This window comes from Acipenser ruthenus, chromosome 1 (genome assembly GCF_902713425.1).
Source record: "Acipenser ruthenus chromosome 1, fAciRut3.2 maternal haplotype, whole genome shotgun sequence".
NCBI classification, from domain to species: Eukaryota; Metazoa; Chordata; class Actinopteri; order Acipenseriformes; family Acipenseridae; genus Acipenser; species Acipenser ruthenus.
In genome coordinates, this window is record NC_081189.1 from 71,411,908 (window position 1) to 71,427,496 (window position 15,589).

Consider the following 15,589-nt stretch of genomic DNA (forward strand, 5'->3'; position numbering starts at 1 on the left):
GATTAATAATTAGCCATACTGATAGCGTTTTGCTTAACTAGAGTCTATTTAGGATTTATATTGCTTTTATATTGCGACTCGATCATTTTATATGAATAAAGGTCATTTTAGATTTGATATCGTATATTTTATTTTATTATCGTATAATAATTGTTGAATGTATTATTCATGTAGACGGCCGGGATTTTGTAATATTTATACACAACCAATTCATATGACTAAAAGGCAAATTACAGTTTGTAATGGCGTACGCGAGTTTAGTGTTCACGTTATTGAAATATACGATGTGCTTATTAATACATGAATTAATGATGGCTGGAATTCAATAACTGCAATATTTCTTTATTCTGTCATTATAGTTATATGTTATCTATCTATCTAGCTATGTGTCTGTCTGTTTGTCTGTCTGTCTATCTGTCTGCCCCCAAAGTGTCCCAAAATATATTGTAGATATGATGTAGGTATATTGTGTATAAATCACACAGGGATAGGACAGAATCCCTGCTATACTTTTATTATTATTATTATTTATTTCTTAGCAGACGCCCTTATCCAGGGCGATTTACAATCATAAGCAAATACATTTCAAGTATTACAGTATAAGTAATAATACAATTAAGAGCAAGATAAATACAATTACTTTGGTTCAAGCAAGTACAAGTGTGACAAAATACAATTCAATAATACAACAGATAACAGTGTCAGTGATAGTTACATCAGGATATGAGTAAATACAAAATACTACAGATTAAACACTAGGCAGATTACAGTACTCTGAAGTATAGGATTAAATGCAGTAAAATAGGGGTCAGATAAGAGCAAGTAAAGCACATTTAAAGGGGAAAAACAGAGGAGTTCTACAGGTGCTGTCTGAAGAGGTGAGTCTTAAGGAGGCGCCGAAATGTGGTCAGGGACTGGGCAGTCCTGACATCTGTAGGAAGGTCATTCCACCACTGCGGAGCGGTCCGTGCAGTTGTGTTTGTGTTCTGTAATCCCCGCTGTCTATGTTTACGTGTGTTTATTCCCTCCCGCTGTATTCCACAGCTGCTTTGTTTACCTTTAGTGTATGTGTTCCTATGTATAATGTAACCTGTCTGTTTGTCTTCCCTGGTCTGTTAAGATTGGTTGTTATTAGTCTGTCCCCATTGATCCTAGTGTGTGGATGAGGGCCAATGGGATATGTGCCTGAGCCCTGATACCCTATTTGCATAAGGGGGATGGGGCTAATGTTATAAGAAGGCGCTGCGACACCATCTTGTTGTTGTATGGAGTAAAGTGGTTGAATGCAGAGAAGCAGACAGAGCAGTGGACTCTGGTGGGTGCGAGCTAGCGTCCGAAAATAAAAGCATTGAACCAAGAACCAAATGTGTCTCCTGTTTTCTGCCTCCTGTTGAAACGCTACAGTGGTGTCAGAGCGGGATTTGAGATGGAACCCCCGAGCGTCAAGCAGGAGAGGTTAAGAGATGGAGAGATGTACCATGAGCTGGAGCAGCTGCTCCAGTGCAAGAAGGAGCTCGGCCTGATGGAGGGACAGGCCAGGTTCAGTGAGGAGAGACGAGTCTTGGCCAGCGCTGAAAGACGGTGGTCACCAGCTGTAGAGCATGGGATCACGCCGGATACCTGGAGCCAGGAGAGACCGCAGGCTGATTAACCTGAAGGCGGCTACAGTACAGCAGGACGGTAGAGAGCAAAGTTGCCCAGCTTTGATGGCACCACGAACTGAGAGGCCTTCCACGCTCAACTAACTGTGCTGGGTAAGCTGTGCAAGTGGAGCGAGGGCGACAAGGCACAGCAACTGACGGCGGCACTGAGAGGGGATGCCCAGATGGTGCTGTTGAACCTGGCCAAGGAAGAGATGGGCAGCTACCATAACCTGGGTGAGACCGCCTTCAACCAGGAGGTCTGGGTCCAGGATCAGTGCATCCTGGGGCTCAACTTCCTTCAACGGGCGAGAGGGACAGTGACCGGGGCGGGGCCGTCTCTCCTCCTAGATGACCATTACCATCCCCAGCGCAACAGTCACTGCATGAACCCTGGTAAATGCCAGCCCTTTCAAGGGCTCCTGCAATGGGCGCGATCCGAGAGAAGAACACAGAGGGATGAAAGAAACAAGCCACCCCCCACCTGGAAATGACAGGAAGCCACCTCAATGAAGCCATGGGGAGTGTACCGGTGCAGCAAGGAGGGACTCAAGGAGCAGGAGAGCGACCAACTCCTCGCACTCCTACAGGAGTTTGAGCACCTCATTGCAGTCAGACCGGAGGATGGAGGACGGACTGGGATGGTCCAACACCAGATCGACACTGGCCGATTCCCACCCAGTTGGGAACCACCCCACCGACTGCCCCTGTTCCGACACAAGGTGGCTGCGGGGATTATCCAGGAGATGCGGGGGGCTGGGGTGATTGAGCAGAATGCAGAGAAGCGGACAGAGCAGTGGACTCTGGTGGGTGTGAGATAGCGTCCGGAAATAAAAGCATCGAACCAAGAACCAAGCGTGCCTCTCCTGTTTTCTGCCTCCTGTTGAAACACTACAATACTGTCAATAGGGTCTACTGTGGTGAAGATAATTAAATTGTTTTCAAGGGAAGGGAAGTTGAGAGTTGGAAATCTGCAGTAAAGTGTGTTCTCCAGAGTCAGCACATTTGAAACTGCTCTCTGTGAAACACCATGCAGAAGCACCTGCCAACTAAGCGCCTATCCGCCTCTAGCAGGCTGTCAGATAAGCCTTGTTCATTGTGACTAAAAATGACTTTTTTTATATCCCAAGAATCCCAAATCAGGGGGAAACCTGGAACAGCCATTATCTACAGTGCATGCTACAGCTTAGTCGCTCCCAGTAGCAGCTGGTGGCTGTAGTGTTCCACAATGTGTGAGTTTGCTTTGTTTGACAAAAGATGTGTCCCCTAGTTGTTCAATAAATTATATTATTACCCAAGTAGTATCTATAAAATAAACAGCAGATACTGCATGGTTCATTATGGAATAATACTATCACGCAAGACTAGCCTAATATCGCACTAGTGGCAAAGGCAAAGTTACTATCTAATACTAAACATAGTACAAAATGTGAAAAAGAAGTACAAATATTATTAGAATACACTTTATAACAAGAACAGTTTCATCAAGAAATATTGATTAAGATATCACAATGGTAACCCACTTTTGCAGATAACATTATTTATGTTTAAGACTGTGCATACTGTATAAAAAGAACGTACTGGTGTGTTAGAAACTGAATTATGTCTCCGCCTAGTGGACATTACAATATTTAATCTCATCTTATTGTTGGGGGAAAATAAATATAATTTTCACTTTTAATTGGGCTTAGTGTGTTGAAAGAAAAGGGTTCAGAAATGAATGTACGGTGGTTTAATACTATGGTGGTTTGCTTTCATACATAATACATGTCAGTGACTTTGATAGAGGCCTGAGAACAAGTATTTAACTGGCAGGCAATTATATTCCAAAGACTGCACAAGTTTATGTTTCATAAGGAAGTCTCAGAAATGATGAGTCATTTTGGGGCTCCTGAGTGGCGCATCCGATAAAGGCGCTCCGTGTGGAGTGCAGGATGCGCCCTATAGCCTGGACGTCGCCGATTCGAGTCCAGGCTATTCCACTGCCGACCGTGGACAGGAGCACAATTGACGCATTGTCCTCCGACGCTGTAGTTCTGAGGTGGCTGCATGGTGGGCCTGCAGTGTGTAAAAGAAGCGGTCGGCTGATGGCACACGCTTCGGAGAACAGCTTTTGTTCGTCTTCGCCGCTTCCGAGTCAGCGCGGTGGAGATAGCGGTGGGCTGAGCCTAAAAATAATTGGCTATTCCAAATTGGGGGGAAAATAATAAAAACAATTGGTGACTACTAAACTGAAAAAAAAAAAAAAAATGATGAGTCATTCAGGACCAGCAGATTTTCACCGCCAGCTTTCCTCAAGAACTTCAACTAATCATTGTGGATGGTCCAGTGTCATCCTGGCTGCACATGGCGGCCCTGTCCCTTATTGATTCTATGATGGCTGTTGTTTCTAAGTATTAATGAAGTATTACAATATGTAATTCATATTCATATTCTGTAATTCATATTCACGATTGCTCTCCGGGTGCCTGTGAAGAAGATTTGTTGATGCCCTACACTTTCCCAGCTACCCGTCCATTTCAATGGAATACCTACCCATTGATCATGGTATGGCGCTTTGCATAATGAACTTAGAATTATAAATGTAGTATTGTAATATGAGATGCCTCTATTGTGATGTTACTCACTGAAATACTTAAAGAATCTTTTCATAACGGGACAAGTAGACGCCGTTGTAATCTGTAGCTGTAGTCAAAATAAAAAAATAAAAACTTTAGGGAGATCTGCAGTCTATATGGTGTGGCCTTGGCAGAAATGAGTAATACTTTAGACCTACTGCATAATTTTTCAATACTCAATTCACTGGAGACAGAAACCTGGCATGGGTGGAGGCTGCTTACATTTTGGTACTCTGCAATTAGTTGCATCCGGTTTGAAAGCTATGAAAGAAAAGATGTGCCACATTAGCACTGTTTATGAAGTGGAATTGTATGTTGGGAAAATGTATAGTAAAATAAATCTCCTTATTAGAAAGTAAGATTGGTCCACTTCCTTGCTATAATGCAAAATCCTTTAACCCTTGTTTGACCGTTGTTTCTGAAACTATGTAGGTAACCCTTCAGCCATTCTTCTCTTGAAAGAGCTGTTAAATGCCCTCATTAATGAGTGGCCAAGATGTCACATGTGACGAAGAATGTCATTTAGTAAGAGAGGCAAAAGGAATTTGAATTAGGACCAATATACAGTGCCCTTGGCTGTGAGGCATTCATATTTCATTTTGAAGCTTTTCTTTATACCAGATGTTTAAGACTAGGGTAGGGAGTGATTTACTTATTAGAATCTGTGACTGTAATTTGAAGCAATTATCTCCAACGAGATTGTGCTTTGTTCATGTACCAATTAGCTGAACCTTGGTCGACTCAAGGGGGGGGAAAAAAAATAAAAACGGCCCATAGAAGGGATCTTTGATACGATATGTGCCCAGAACTGAATACCGTCTCCCTCACAAGTATCAAAATCGGCACCCAGGTCTCAGATCTTTTTATACATTGTGCACCCTGTTTATACAAACCAAAACTAAGTACTCAATCTTAAACCATTAATGAGAACACTCCTCTCTATATTAAGGCTGCTACTTTTACATTTTCTTTTGTAAAGGTGCATATAACCTGCGGTAAACTCAACTGCACCATTTAAACGATGTCTGGGGCCATGTAAAGAACAAAAAATACTGGTATAATAAATGAATATCAGAAAAAACAATACCTTTCAATTGGTCATTTAAGATCATTTCACATTTACACATTACACACTTTTCTATGAAGGTAGAAAAGTAAATTAAACACATAAGAAAAATATATTTGCACACACATGTGCTTCTGTGTTGGGAGTACAGAGCATTCAAAAACCTCATGGCTAATTAACATAAAGCTCAATCTTAAAGAGTAACTGTATTCCGAAAAAATATGTCCCCACTTGTTGCTACAACTGTTTAAATAAGGTACCTCTAATTTTTGTTTTCATTGTTAACATCCTGACAACTTTTTACACTTATAACTTTAAAGTCTGTTTCAAAGCTCTTTTAAAAATGTCCGCTCCAGTGCACTGGGGTTTGAGATCTGTCCTCTAAATCACTGCAGGAAGAGCGCTGGCTTTTCTGTTCCGTACCACATCATGGATCGTTATTGCTGTATAACCTGTTTGACAATGTGGTTAGTGATCCTAATTCACCATCAGTGCACTAGAACATACTATATATATATATAGTAATGACTTGGTAAGAATGGAAGTGTGAAACAGGCGTTCTTCAAAAGCAGCAATCACTTTTATTTTGCATTAAAGAACAGGCTACATACTTCTTAGCAAGACAGGTTACTTCTCCAACTCTCCACTCCTGTCTAGCATGCAAGCTGCCTCTTACAGCCCACAACCCCTACAACATTGCAGGATAACCACGACCAATCAGTGGCCACTATCAGCCCCACTCCCCCTGGCTCCTGCAAGGTACATATAATGATCCTGCAAGGTTGCACCAATAATCCAGTATAGGAGAACAGTGTCTGCAGCAGGGTAAGCGCTCCTACGCATGGGAAGCACGGTCGCAGACCATGCAACTTTGCTCTGCAAAGCACTTCAAGCACAGACGCATGCACAAAGTCCCAGTGACAGCCTTTTGTTACAATATATATTATTCGTGATTGTATTAGAGGCTCATATATCATCATTTGATCCTCGACTACCTTTTATCTATACGGTCTCCTTTTCCAAACATAGATGAAAAAATTATGATTTTAAAATGTTGACTGCATCAGGATATACAACATAAAAGCTTGGCTGTTGAATAATTAACTGGAATGTCATTGAGTAAAACAGAAATATATTGGGGAAAAGAGATACAGACGTTTCAGCAGTTTAATATTAGTTAATGTTTTTTATTAACATTTATTATCAGTAAACTAAAGGGAGGTATTAACACTGTTGTAGAACAATCTTTTCTGAATTTGCTGTGGGACAAATTAATAAATGAAGTGTTTCTCCACTGCAGTGTCAGCAAATGTTATTACTGTATTTATATAAACCTTTATAGAAACAAAAGAGAAATATTTTCAGTAGAATAAGATTTTGTTTAACAAATCTAAAACAACACAATGATAATACCAGTATTTGATGTTTTTCAGTTCAAATACCTTACACAAAGGATGCAAAAAATGCACACCATTTCATCAAAAAACAAGTTCTGTTATATTATACAGCAGAGAAAATGCCTTGAAAAGGGCTCATCTCAGCCAGTTAAAGTATGTTCTGGGTTTCACAGTTTAACCTTGTGAGGAGAGTGACACTGATAATATATAAGTGCTTGTGCCGTAATACTTTCCTAAAATAATAATTCACTTTGAGAGACTTTGACTATAGTTCAGATTGCCATCACATTATAAAACAGCAATACAAAAATGAACGCCTAAATATTAGAAATGTTCTCGTTAATTCTCCCTATTGTGCAATGATACGTACATAAAAAATCCAATAAAATATCATAATATACAAATACAGAATACAAATATGTTCTAAATGTTTTACATGTATGTGTTTAGTCTTTGACCAGGTAATCAACCTGGCAACACCTGAGAAAATAAAGGCAGCTTGTATTGGTTGCCAACAGGCCCTTATACATTGATTCGAGTGAAAAAGACCCATTCTTCACAAAAATAATTTATTTTAACACATTTTTCCATTATTCTTATTTTTTATTTTAGCTTTTCTCTTCATATTTTTTAGTAAACAAAAAAGCACAAACAAAATCTCAACGTGTTTCGACAGAGTCTTAATCATGAGTAAACTTAATTTGATACAGAGGAACACCCCTTTTTTTTATACTCAATTCTCCACAGGCGATTAATCACCTTTACGTCACAAACCTTCAATTGACAATCAGAACAATCAAAAACAACTGAAATTAATAAGTAATTAGGTACAGAAATGACAACAGAAGGCAGAAGACCATACTTTTTTATATTATTTTAAACACTCAATCTGTACGTCAACACAAAACTTTTCATACCACTAAATATTCTTTTACTAAGTTACTTTTTTCTTTTTACTCTGCAACTTGAATAATGAACAGAGGTATATACTGTATACATACAAACATACATTCTACAAAAAATACCCATATTTAAAGTCTTCATTAAGGCCATGTGGTGGAACAGAATTAAAAAAAAATATCACAAAAGTTTCCCTTCTCAAGAGTTGTTTGTCAACTGAGCCATCTCTTAAAAGGTGATTAATAACCTGTGGAAAATTGAGTGTATAAAAAAGGGGTGTTCCTCTGTATCAAATTAAGTCTACTCATGAATAAGACGAAACGCGTTGAGATTTTGTTTGTGCTTTTTTGTTTTCTAAAAAATATTTGAAGAGAAAAGCTAAAATAAAAAATAAGAATAATGGGAACAATTTGTTAAAATTGGTTAAAATTCAGCGCAATAGACAATGCAGCCATGCTCCAGTCACAAAAGCTATCCCTACTATCAACACATTAATATCCATAATTCTATTTATTTAACAGTTGGCATTTAAAAACTTTAGACACGTAGTTGTTACATGTCTTGCATCCCTAAAAAATTAAAAAATAAACATTTTTAAAATCATTACTGAATTAAACATTTTACCAGCGTTGAAAAATCTATATGTAGCGATCAATTATATATATATATATACACACACACACACACACACACACACACACACACACAGAGTATATATAGCACTGTATTCATCCTATTTTTTCCTTTTCAAGCTCAAGTAAAAAACGTTTGTGTTTTTGCTTTCGTCACTTAGTTTAGGTTTATCAGAGGTACATGAATTAAAACTGTACCTCTAAACCTAAGTGAATTCATGCAAATCATGAAGGATTGCCATACAATTTAACATAATTAAACAGAGCAACGTCTTTCTCTTAACTTAGCAATAACTGAACTATGCAATTTACAGGAATATAAACAAACAACCAATGCATAAAAAATAAGTTTATTTCAGAGATAGTCTCGTTTAGAAAATCTGGAATCTGGTTGCCGGTCTGAAAAGTAACTGGAATCTCTGTACTTGTTCAGATTAGCCTGGCCTAAATTAATCACATTTCAAGACATTAATTTTCAAGATCTCTAATGAGTTTTTGTTTTCTTGGGAAACTACAAAATAATTAATTTACTAAATTGATCTGAGTGGAATGGAACTGCTGATTGAAGAAATTCAGAGACTGACAGATGACAATTATAGTAAAAGGCTGTTTTATGAGATAAGAAACAGGTTTGCCCTTTGTGCCAATTGTGCTGCACTGTGTGTTGGTTTTGTGATGTGGAAGCCGAGGGCTTAGGACCACCATACTCCTTTCATGTGTGACTTAAACTGGATTTGAAGTCAAGCATTCAGAGATGTAGTGTGTGTGTATTACCAACACACCTATTTCCATTAATATTCTGCATTTTGACAGGTTTGGTAAACTTAATTTGTTGACTCTAAAACAAGTATGTCGGTACATCACGCGCCATTACAAAATAAAAGCCGAACTGTACATGTAAAAATGTAAGTCTGACATACCTATATACTCAACAACAGACAAAGGATAACAGTTAGATGTATGTGTGACATACACAATATGTAAGCCCCACTATATTCCACAGCAGGGAATAATAAGGCAAACAAATTAGTTTAAATAGTATTAGTCATGTGTAATTTTTCAATAACGTCAGGACATGTGATGGAAGCTAACTGCAGTCTGTATTACTTCTTCGTCTTCGCTGAGAGCAGTGTCCAGGTCCTTGTCTTTGCGCTCCACTTGTTGTTCTTTCACAAACTCCTCCTGTATTCTCTCCAGCTCCAGCAGCTCGGCTGTCAGCCTCTACATGTGAAACTCTCGTCTGTTCTTCAGCAGCTTCATAGGGAAGGGGTTCATATCATTAAACGTTATGGTCATTAGTTTCCTAAAGACAGAAGATACAGAGAAAACAAAATGCCACTGATGAAACAACTGCAAAGTTAAAGGACCTGGGAACTCTGCATTTTTCCCCCTTTCAAAAAATACACAAATAAATAAATAAACAATAAAGTATGGGCCTGCCAAAATTAAATTCATAAAAAGACACAAAAAGACAAACATACACACTTGAGAAACAATGCAGTTTTTTTTTTTTAATTTAGTCGTTGCCAATTATTTTTTATTATTTTCTCCCAAATTTGGAATGGCCGAAGCGTGTGCCGTCAGCCGACCCCTTTTTTTCACACTGCGGACTCGCCATGCAGCCACCCAAGAGCTACAGCGTCGGAGGACAACACAGCTCTCGGGCAGCTTACAGGCAAGCCTGCAGGCGCCCGGCCAGACTACAGGGGTCGCTGGTGCGCGGTGAGCCGATGACGCCCTGGCTGACCTAACCCTCCCTCCCCCCGGGCGGCGCTCGGCCAATTGAGTGTCGCCCCCTGGAAGCTCCTGTCCTCAGTCGGCAAAGGAATAGCCTGGACTCGAACTCGCGACGTCCAGCCTATAGGGCATATCCTGCACTCCACGTGGAGCGCCTTTACTGGATGCGGCACTCGGGAGCCCCACACAGTTCTAACAGGAACAAAAAATTTAAGTCTGACATACAAAGTTGTTACTTGCTAATTTTATAACATAATTGTTTATATATTGAACCCATTAACTTCTACAGTGTATCAATCTTCAGGTGGTCCAAATCAGTCAATGGCCCCCTGTCTCTGCACAGCCGGCACTGCCTGGATTCTTGTCTAATACTGAAGCATGAATGGCTGCATCTAAATGAATGTGTTTGTATTTCAGGTTTAGTGGCTGGGCAGAGGAGAAACATGGTGATTGGATCAATAATTCCAATGAAAAGGCTTTGAAAACTAAATGGAAACATATTTCTGCTGCTTTACAGTCATTGTGAGAAAGCTCTGCCAAATTATTATCATATAATCCCAGTTATTTCACTGAAAATCAAGAGAAAGCAGACTGATTGATCCAGTTCCGTGCTACAGTATAACAGAAAATAAATGTTTTCAGTAAATAAAAGGCAACAGAACCTTGGAATTATTCATCCTTAGGATAACTTATTTTTACTAAGACCTAATGGCAAGAAAATTCTGTTTTTAATAGGATCTTAAACAGCTGGTTTCACAAACTACACTTAGTACTAATCTTGGACTACCTTACATAAGATGACGCCCGCCATTACAAAATAAGAGCCATGACCTACGATAAACAGTATGTACATATAAAAATGTAAGTCTGACATACCTATATACTCAACAACAGACAGAGGATAACAGTTAGATGTATGTGTGACATACACAGTATGTAAGCCGCACTATATTCCACAGCAGGGAATAATAAAGCAAACAAATTAGTTTAAATAGTATCAGTGATGTGTAATTTTTCAATAACGTCAGGACATGTGATACAAGCTAACTGCAGTCTGTATTACTTCTTCGTCTTCGCTGACAGCAGTGTCCAGGTCCTTGTCTTTGCGCTCCACTTGTTGTTCTTTCACAAACTCCTCCTGTATTCTCTCCAGCTCCTGCAGCTCGGCTGTCAGCCTCTCCATGTGAAACTCTCGTCTGTTCTTCAGCAGCTTCATAGGGAAGGGGTTCATATCATTAAACGCTATGGTCATTAGTTTCCTAAAGACAGAAGATACAGAGAAAACAAAATGCCACTGATGAAACAACTGCAAAGTTAAAGGACCTGGGAACTCTGCATTTTTCCCTTTCAAAAAATACATAAATAAATAAATAAATAAACAACAAAATATGGGCCTGCCAAAATTAAATTCATAAAAAGACAAAAAGACAAACATACACACTTGAGAAACAATGCACAGTTCTAACAGGAACAAAAAATGTAAGTCTGACATACAAAGTTGTTACTTGCTAATTTTATAACATAATTGTTTAGAGATTGAACCCATTAACTTCTACAGTGTATCAATCTTCAGGTGGTCCAAATCAGTCAATGTCCCCCTGTCTCTGCACAGCCGGCACTGCCTGGATTCTTGTCTAATACTGAAGCATGAATGGCTGCATCTAAATGAATGCATTTGTATTTCAGGTTTAGTGGCTGGGCAGAGGAGAAACATGGTGATTGGATCAATAATTCCAATGAAAAGGCTTTGAAAACTAAATGGAAACATATTTCTGCTGCTTTACAGTCATTGTGAGAAAGCTCTGCCAAATTATTATCATATAATCCCAGTTATTTCACTGAAAATCAAGAGAAAGCAGACTGATTGATCCAGTTCCGTGCTACAGTATAACAGAAAGGAAATGTTTTCAGTAAATAAAAGGCAACAGAACCTTGGAATTATTCATCCTTAGGATAACTTATTTTTACTAAGACCTAATGGCAAGAAAATTCTGTTTTTAATAGGATCTTAAACAGCTGGTTTCACAAACTACAATTAGCACTAATTTTGGACTACCTTACCTAAGATAACAATAGGTAGTTCAGGATTAGTGCTAATCAGGGCCTGTGAAACCAGCCAATTGACCTACCAGTTAAATTGTTCAACACTTTAATAATCTGCTTGCAAACTGTTCATTAAACAGCTATACATACAGTACATCTGTTTTCTAAGCTGCAAAGAGGACATTATGTGGGTCTGTGAGGTGGGGCCTCCATTACCTGTAGGAAGTGAATGGTAAAGAAGGACTAACAGTTTCATAGTGGATGCATGGTAAAGCTCAGTAAACTGCAAAATCACTGTTCACATTTACCATCATCAAAATGGTACAAGACAGTTTATTGAAATCACTAACTTTACTAGTGGTTAAAAGCATGGCAAGTGAGTGAGATGAGTGTGAACTGTTTATACAGTCTGTGATTGACAGCAACTGGTCTGATGCGTCTGCTGTACATTATCATCATCCTCATTCTGCCTCACCTGCCATCAGAGATAGTTTTGGTGAAAAAACGGAGGTATTGGTAGATTTCCAGATTGTCGTGAATTTTTAGAATGTCCTCTTCATTGTACTTAAAGAGGGCCAGTGCATAGCGAAATATCACCTGGAAACAGAAAGAAGGAAATACTGTTCAGGTTAAAAAAGAAGGATACTTTCACTCATCAAGTCGTCACTGGACTGAGCCCTTTTATAATTAATTATATTTTACTTATTTCCATGTTTTTCATTTTTACTCTATATAACTCTCTAAAATGTCATTACTATAATTTTAAATAATTGGATAAGCTGTTACAATGTAAGTGTGACATACTGTGCACATGTTTGCAAGTTAAGACAATTTTTCTCAACAATTTGTGCTGAAAAATGTATTAAGCACGTTTCAACACAGTTGGGTAAGTGTGGGTGGTGTGGGTAGTGTTGGTGGTGGGGGGGTGGGTATTAAAGGATCAATTACTAACACAGCCGGCCCTGTACCTTTGTGCCCTCATAGAGGAAAGCATCCCACACTCTGAGCAGGATGTCGCTGACCAGGCTTTCCACGAAGACCACCAGGAACCAGTTGAAGGTGATGAGGGAATGATCGATGCTGTGCTCCTTGAAGTGGGCCGTCAGGCGAGGCATCTTCTCAGCAAGAAAGTCACGGAACACCCTCTGATCAGCCTGCAAGGAACAAAGAGCTCTGCTTAGAGCAGCAGGAGTTGCTCAGCTGTTAGAACAAATAGGGACTATAACTGCCTGAATTAGCACATCCACAGTACTTACTGGTGAAGCAAAGGGGATAGCATTAAAACTCAGCTATAGGCTGACGAGCAATGTCACAAATATTTTAACATTTTCTTAGTAATAACGGAGAGACATGGACAAATTAGCCAATTTCCATAACAGGTGCCTTTGGAAAATAGGCAAAAACTGGTCAAACAAAATCTCAAATAAAGACCTCCACGAGAAGATCAAATCATCACAGATACAAAAAGAAGACGACTGAGGTGTATAGGCCACGTACTCAGGATAGAACAAACCCATATCCAGAAGGTAGCTCTACAATGGATACCGCAAGGGAAAAGAAAATGAGGCACAGAAAGTTGCCTAAGATCGAGAGGTGGCAAGGGCTTGTTGCGTCCTTGTGTCCCTGGAGGGAAGAAGAGGGTTCACTGATTTGAAATCAGTTGTTGTACATACTGTACCTGAGAGGCAGTGAGGGTTTTGCTGTAGTAGTCTTGTGGCATTATGATTTCAACAACAGCCACCAGACACCAGAAGGCATCCTCTTCATCCTTCAGAACTAAAAGTGCAATAGCTGCCAACCTGCAAGAGGAAACACACACCACATGACTCCACTGGAAGTATGCTGCTAATATTCAGAAGAAAAGGGGGACACATAGGTGTGCCAAGCCACATTTTTACACATTTTAGGCCCTATTTTGAAATAAATTTTCAGAGGAATAAATACATTTGATGTATGAAACTAGCAAGAAATTATGTAAATTATACACTTATTTGTATTTATTATTATTTTATTTCTTAGCAGACGCCCTTATCCAGAGTGACTTACAGTCGTAGACAAAAATACATTTCAAGAATCAGTACACGTATTAATACAACTAAGAGCAAGATAAAATACAATCACTTCGGTTCTAGCAAGTACAAGTATATATGACAAAATACGATTCAATAACGGAACAGATAACAGTGTCAGTGATAGTTACATCAGGATATAATTAAATACAAAATACTACAGATTAAATGACACTCAACAGATTACAGTACTCTAAAGTACAGGGTTAAATGCAGTAAAATAGGGAGCAGATAAGAGCAAGTAAAGTGCATTTAAGGAAGAGTGATAAGTGTCCAGATGGAAAAGAGGAGTTTCTACAGGTGCTGTCTGAAGAGGTGAGTCTTGAGGAGGCGCTGGAAGATGGTCAGGGACTGGCCATCGTATTATTTTTAATCTGCCTGAATATGGCCACTCGTGCTTTCCACCACAGTTGTCTTTACAGTTGTGTAGAATGTTAAAGAACATATCTGGGCCAGTATATTCGTGATTCCAGAAAAATATATATTGTACAGGGGAGGGATGAGTAGCTAAGAATACACAACACAGTTAACAACCACTAGGTGTCATAATTTCTCAAATATTTCTGAACTCAATAAATAAACACTGTTTGCATGTGTATTCTTATTGCTATTTATAATACAACAACACATTGCTCTAGTATAGTCTCCTGGCATAGCTACCTCCAACGAAGTGCTCTAAAATGTTAAACACCGGTAATGCTGCCATTACCTGTGGCACTGCTTACCGGTAATAGGCATTATTCCCTGTTTTAGAAAAGGATAAGTTATGCTAGTCCACGTCCAAGAAGTACAAGAAAGTGTTTTGTTTTTTTTGGCAACACCTTTTACTACTTAACATAAGCGAATGGCATTAAGAACTTTCAATACAAAAGGTACAGTACCGGTTGAGGCCCTGGCAGTAGCCGATGGTGGGGTTTTGCCAGGAGAAAGCTAGCAGAATGCGCTGCAGCTTTTGGACTGCGTCGGAGGTGGGCGAGGAGAAGTGCTTATTGCTGGTGAGGGTGCGGTGCAGGTCCAGCCTGATCTGCCGCGAGGCCGGATGCTCCGACACCTCGCAGTGCTTCCTCAGCTCCTGGTAGCGATTGGGATTCCGCTTCCTATAGACCTGCGTCCGTGTCCTCACGATCCAGCGCCACACCTGCTCCCGGTACTCCACAGGGATCCCACACCGGATCAGGCCCTTCAGCTCCGGGGAGGGAGCCAGCTGGTCCAAGGGACGGCTGGCCAGGTAGTTAGCCCACCTGGTCTGCAAGGGCTTGTCCACCATCTCATTGTTGCGCAGGTTGTTGGAACGGATCTCCAGGGCCTGGATTTTGGCCAGGAGCTTCACGTCCTCTACTTCATAATCAGGAATGGTCTTGAATCCATAGTCGTCGTATTCACTGGGAAGGAACAGAAAGTTAAACAAGGATGTTGGTAACATGCAGTATTCACATATTCCCTAAATTATCATACAACATTGTATAGTAGGTGCATGGCTCCAGGTT

The 15,589-nt window shown here is 39.7% G+C and overlaps 1 protein-coding gene across 7 annotated transcripts in view; it reads right to left on the minus strand.

The window, feature by feature from the left end:
* Positions 1-6,490: 6,490 nt before the first annotated feature.
* Positions 6,491-15,589, minus strand: part of LOC117420477 (TBC1 domain family member 2A-like) — a 40,890-nt gene continuing 31,791 nt past the window's right edge. For 4 of the 7 annotated variants that reach the window (XM_059028927.1, XM_059028936.1, XM_059028938.1 and 1 more), the window contains 6 exons: positions 14,984-15,484; positions 13,712-13,832; positions 13,002-13,187; positions 12,509-12,630; positions 11,054-11,249; positions 9,570-10,182 (listed from right to left, as the gene is read on the minus strand). In XM_059028927.1, the coding sequence (XP_058884910.1) occupies positions 10,066-10,182; positions 11,054-11,249; positions 12,509-12,630; positions 13,002-13,187; positions 13,712-13,832; positions 14,984-15,484 (1,243 nt within the window). In that variant the 3' untranslated portion in view covers positions 9,570-10,065. The other 3 variants (XM_059028943.1, XM_059028955.1, XM_059028948.1) reach the window with 3 other exon arrangements.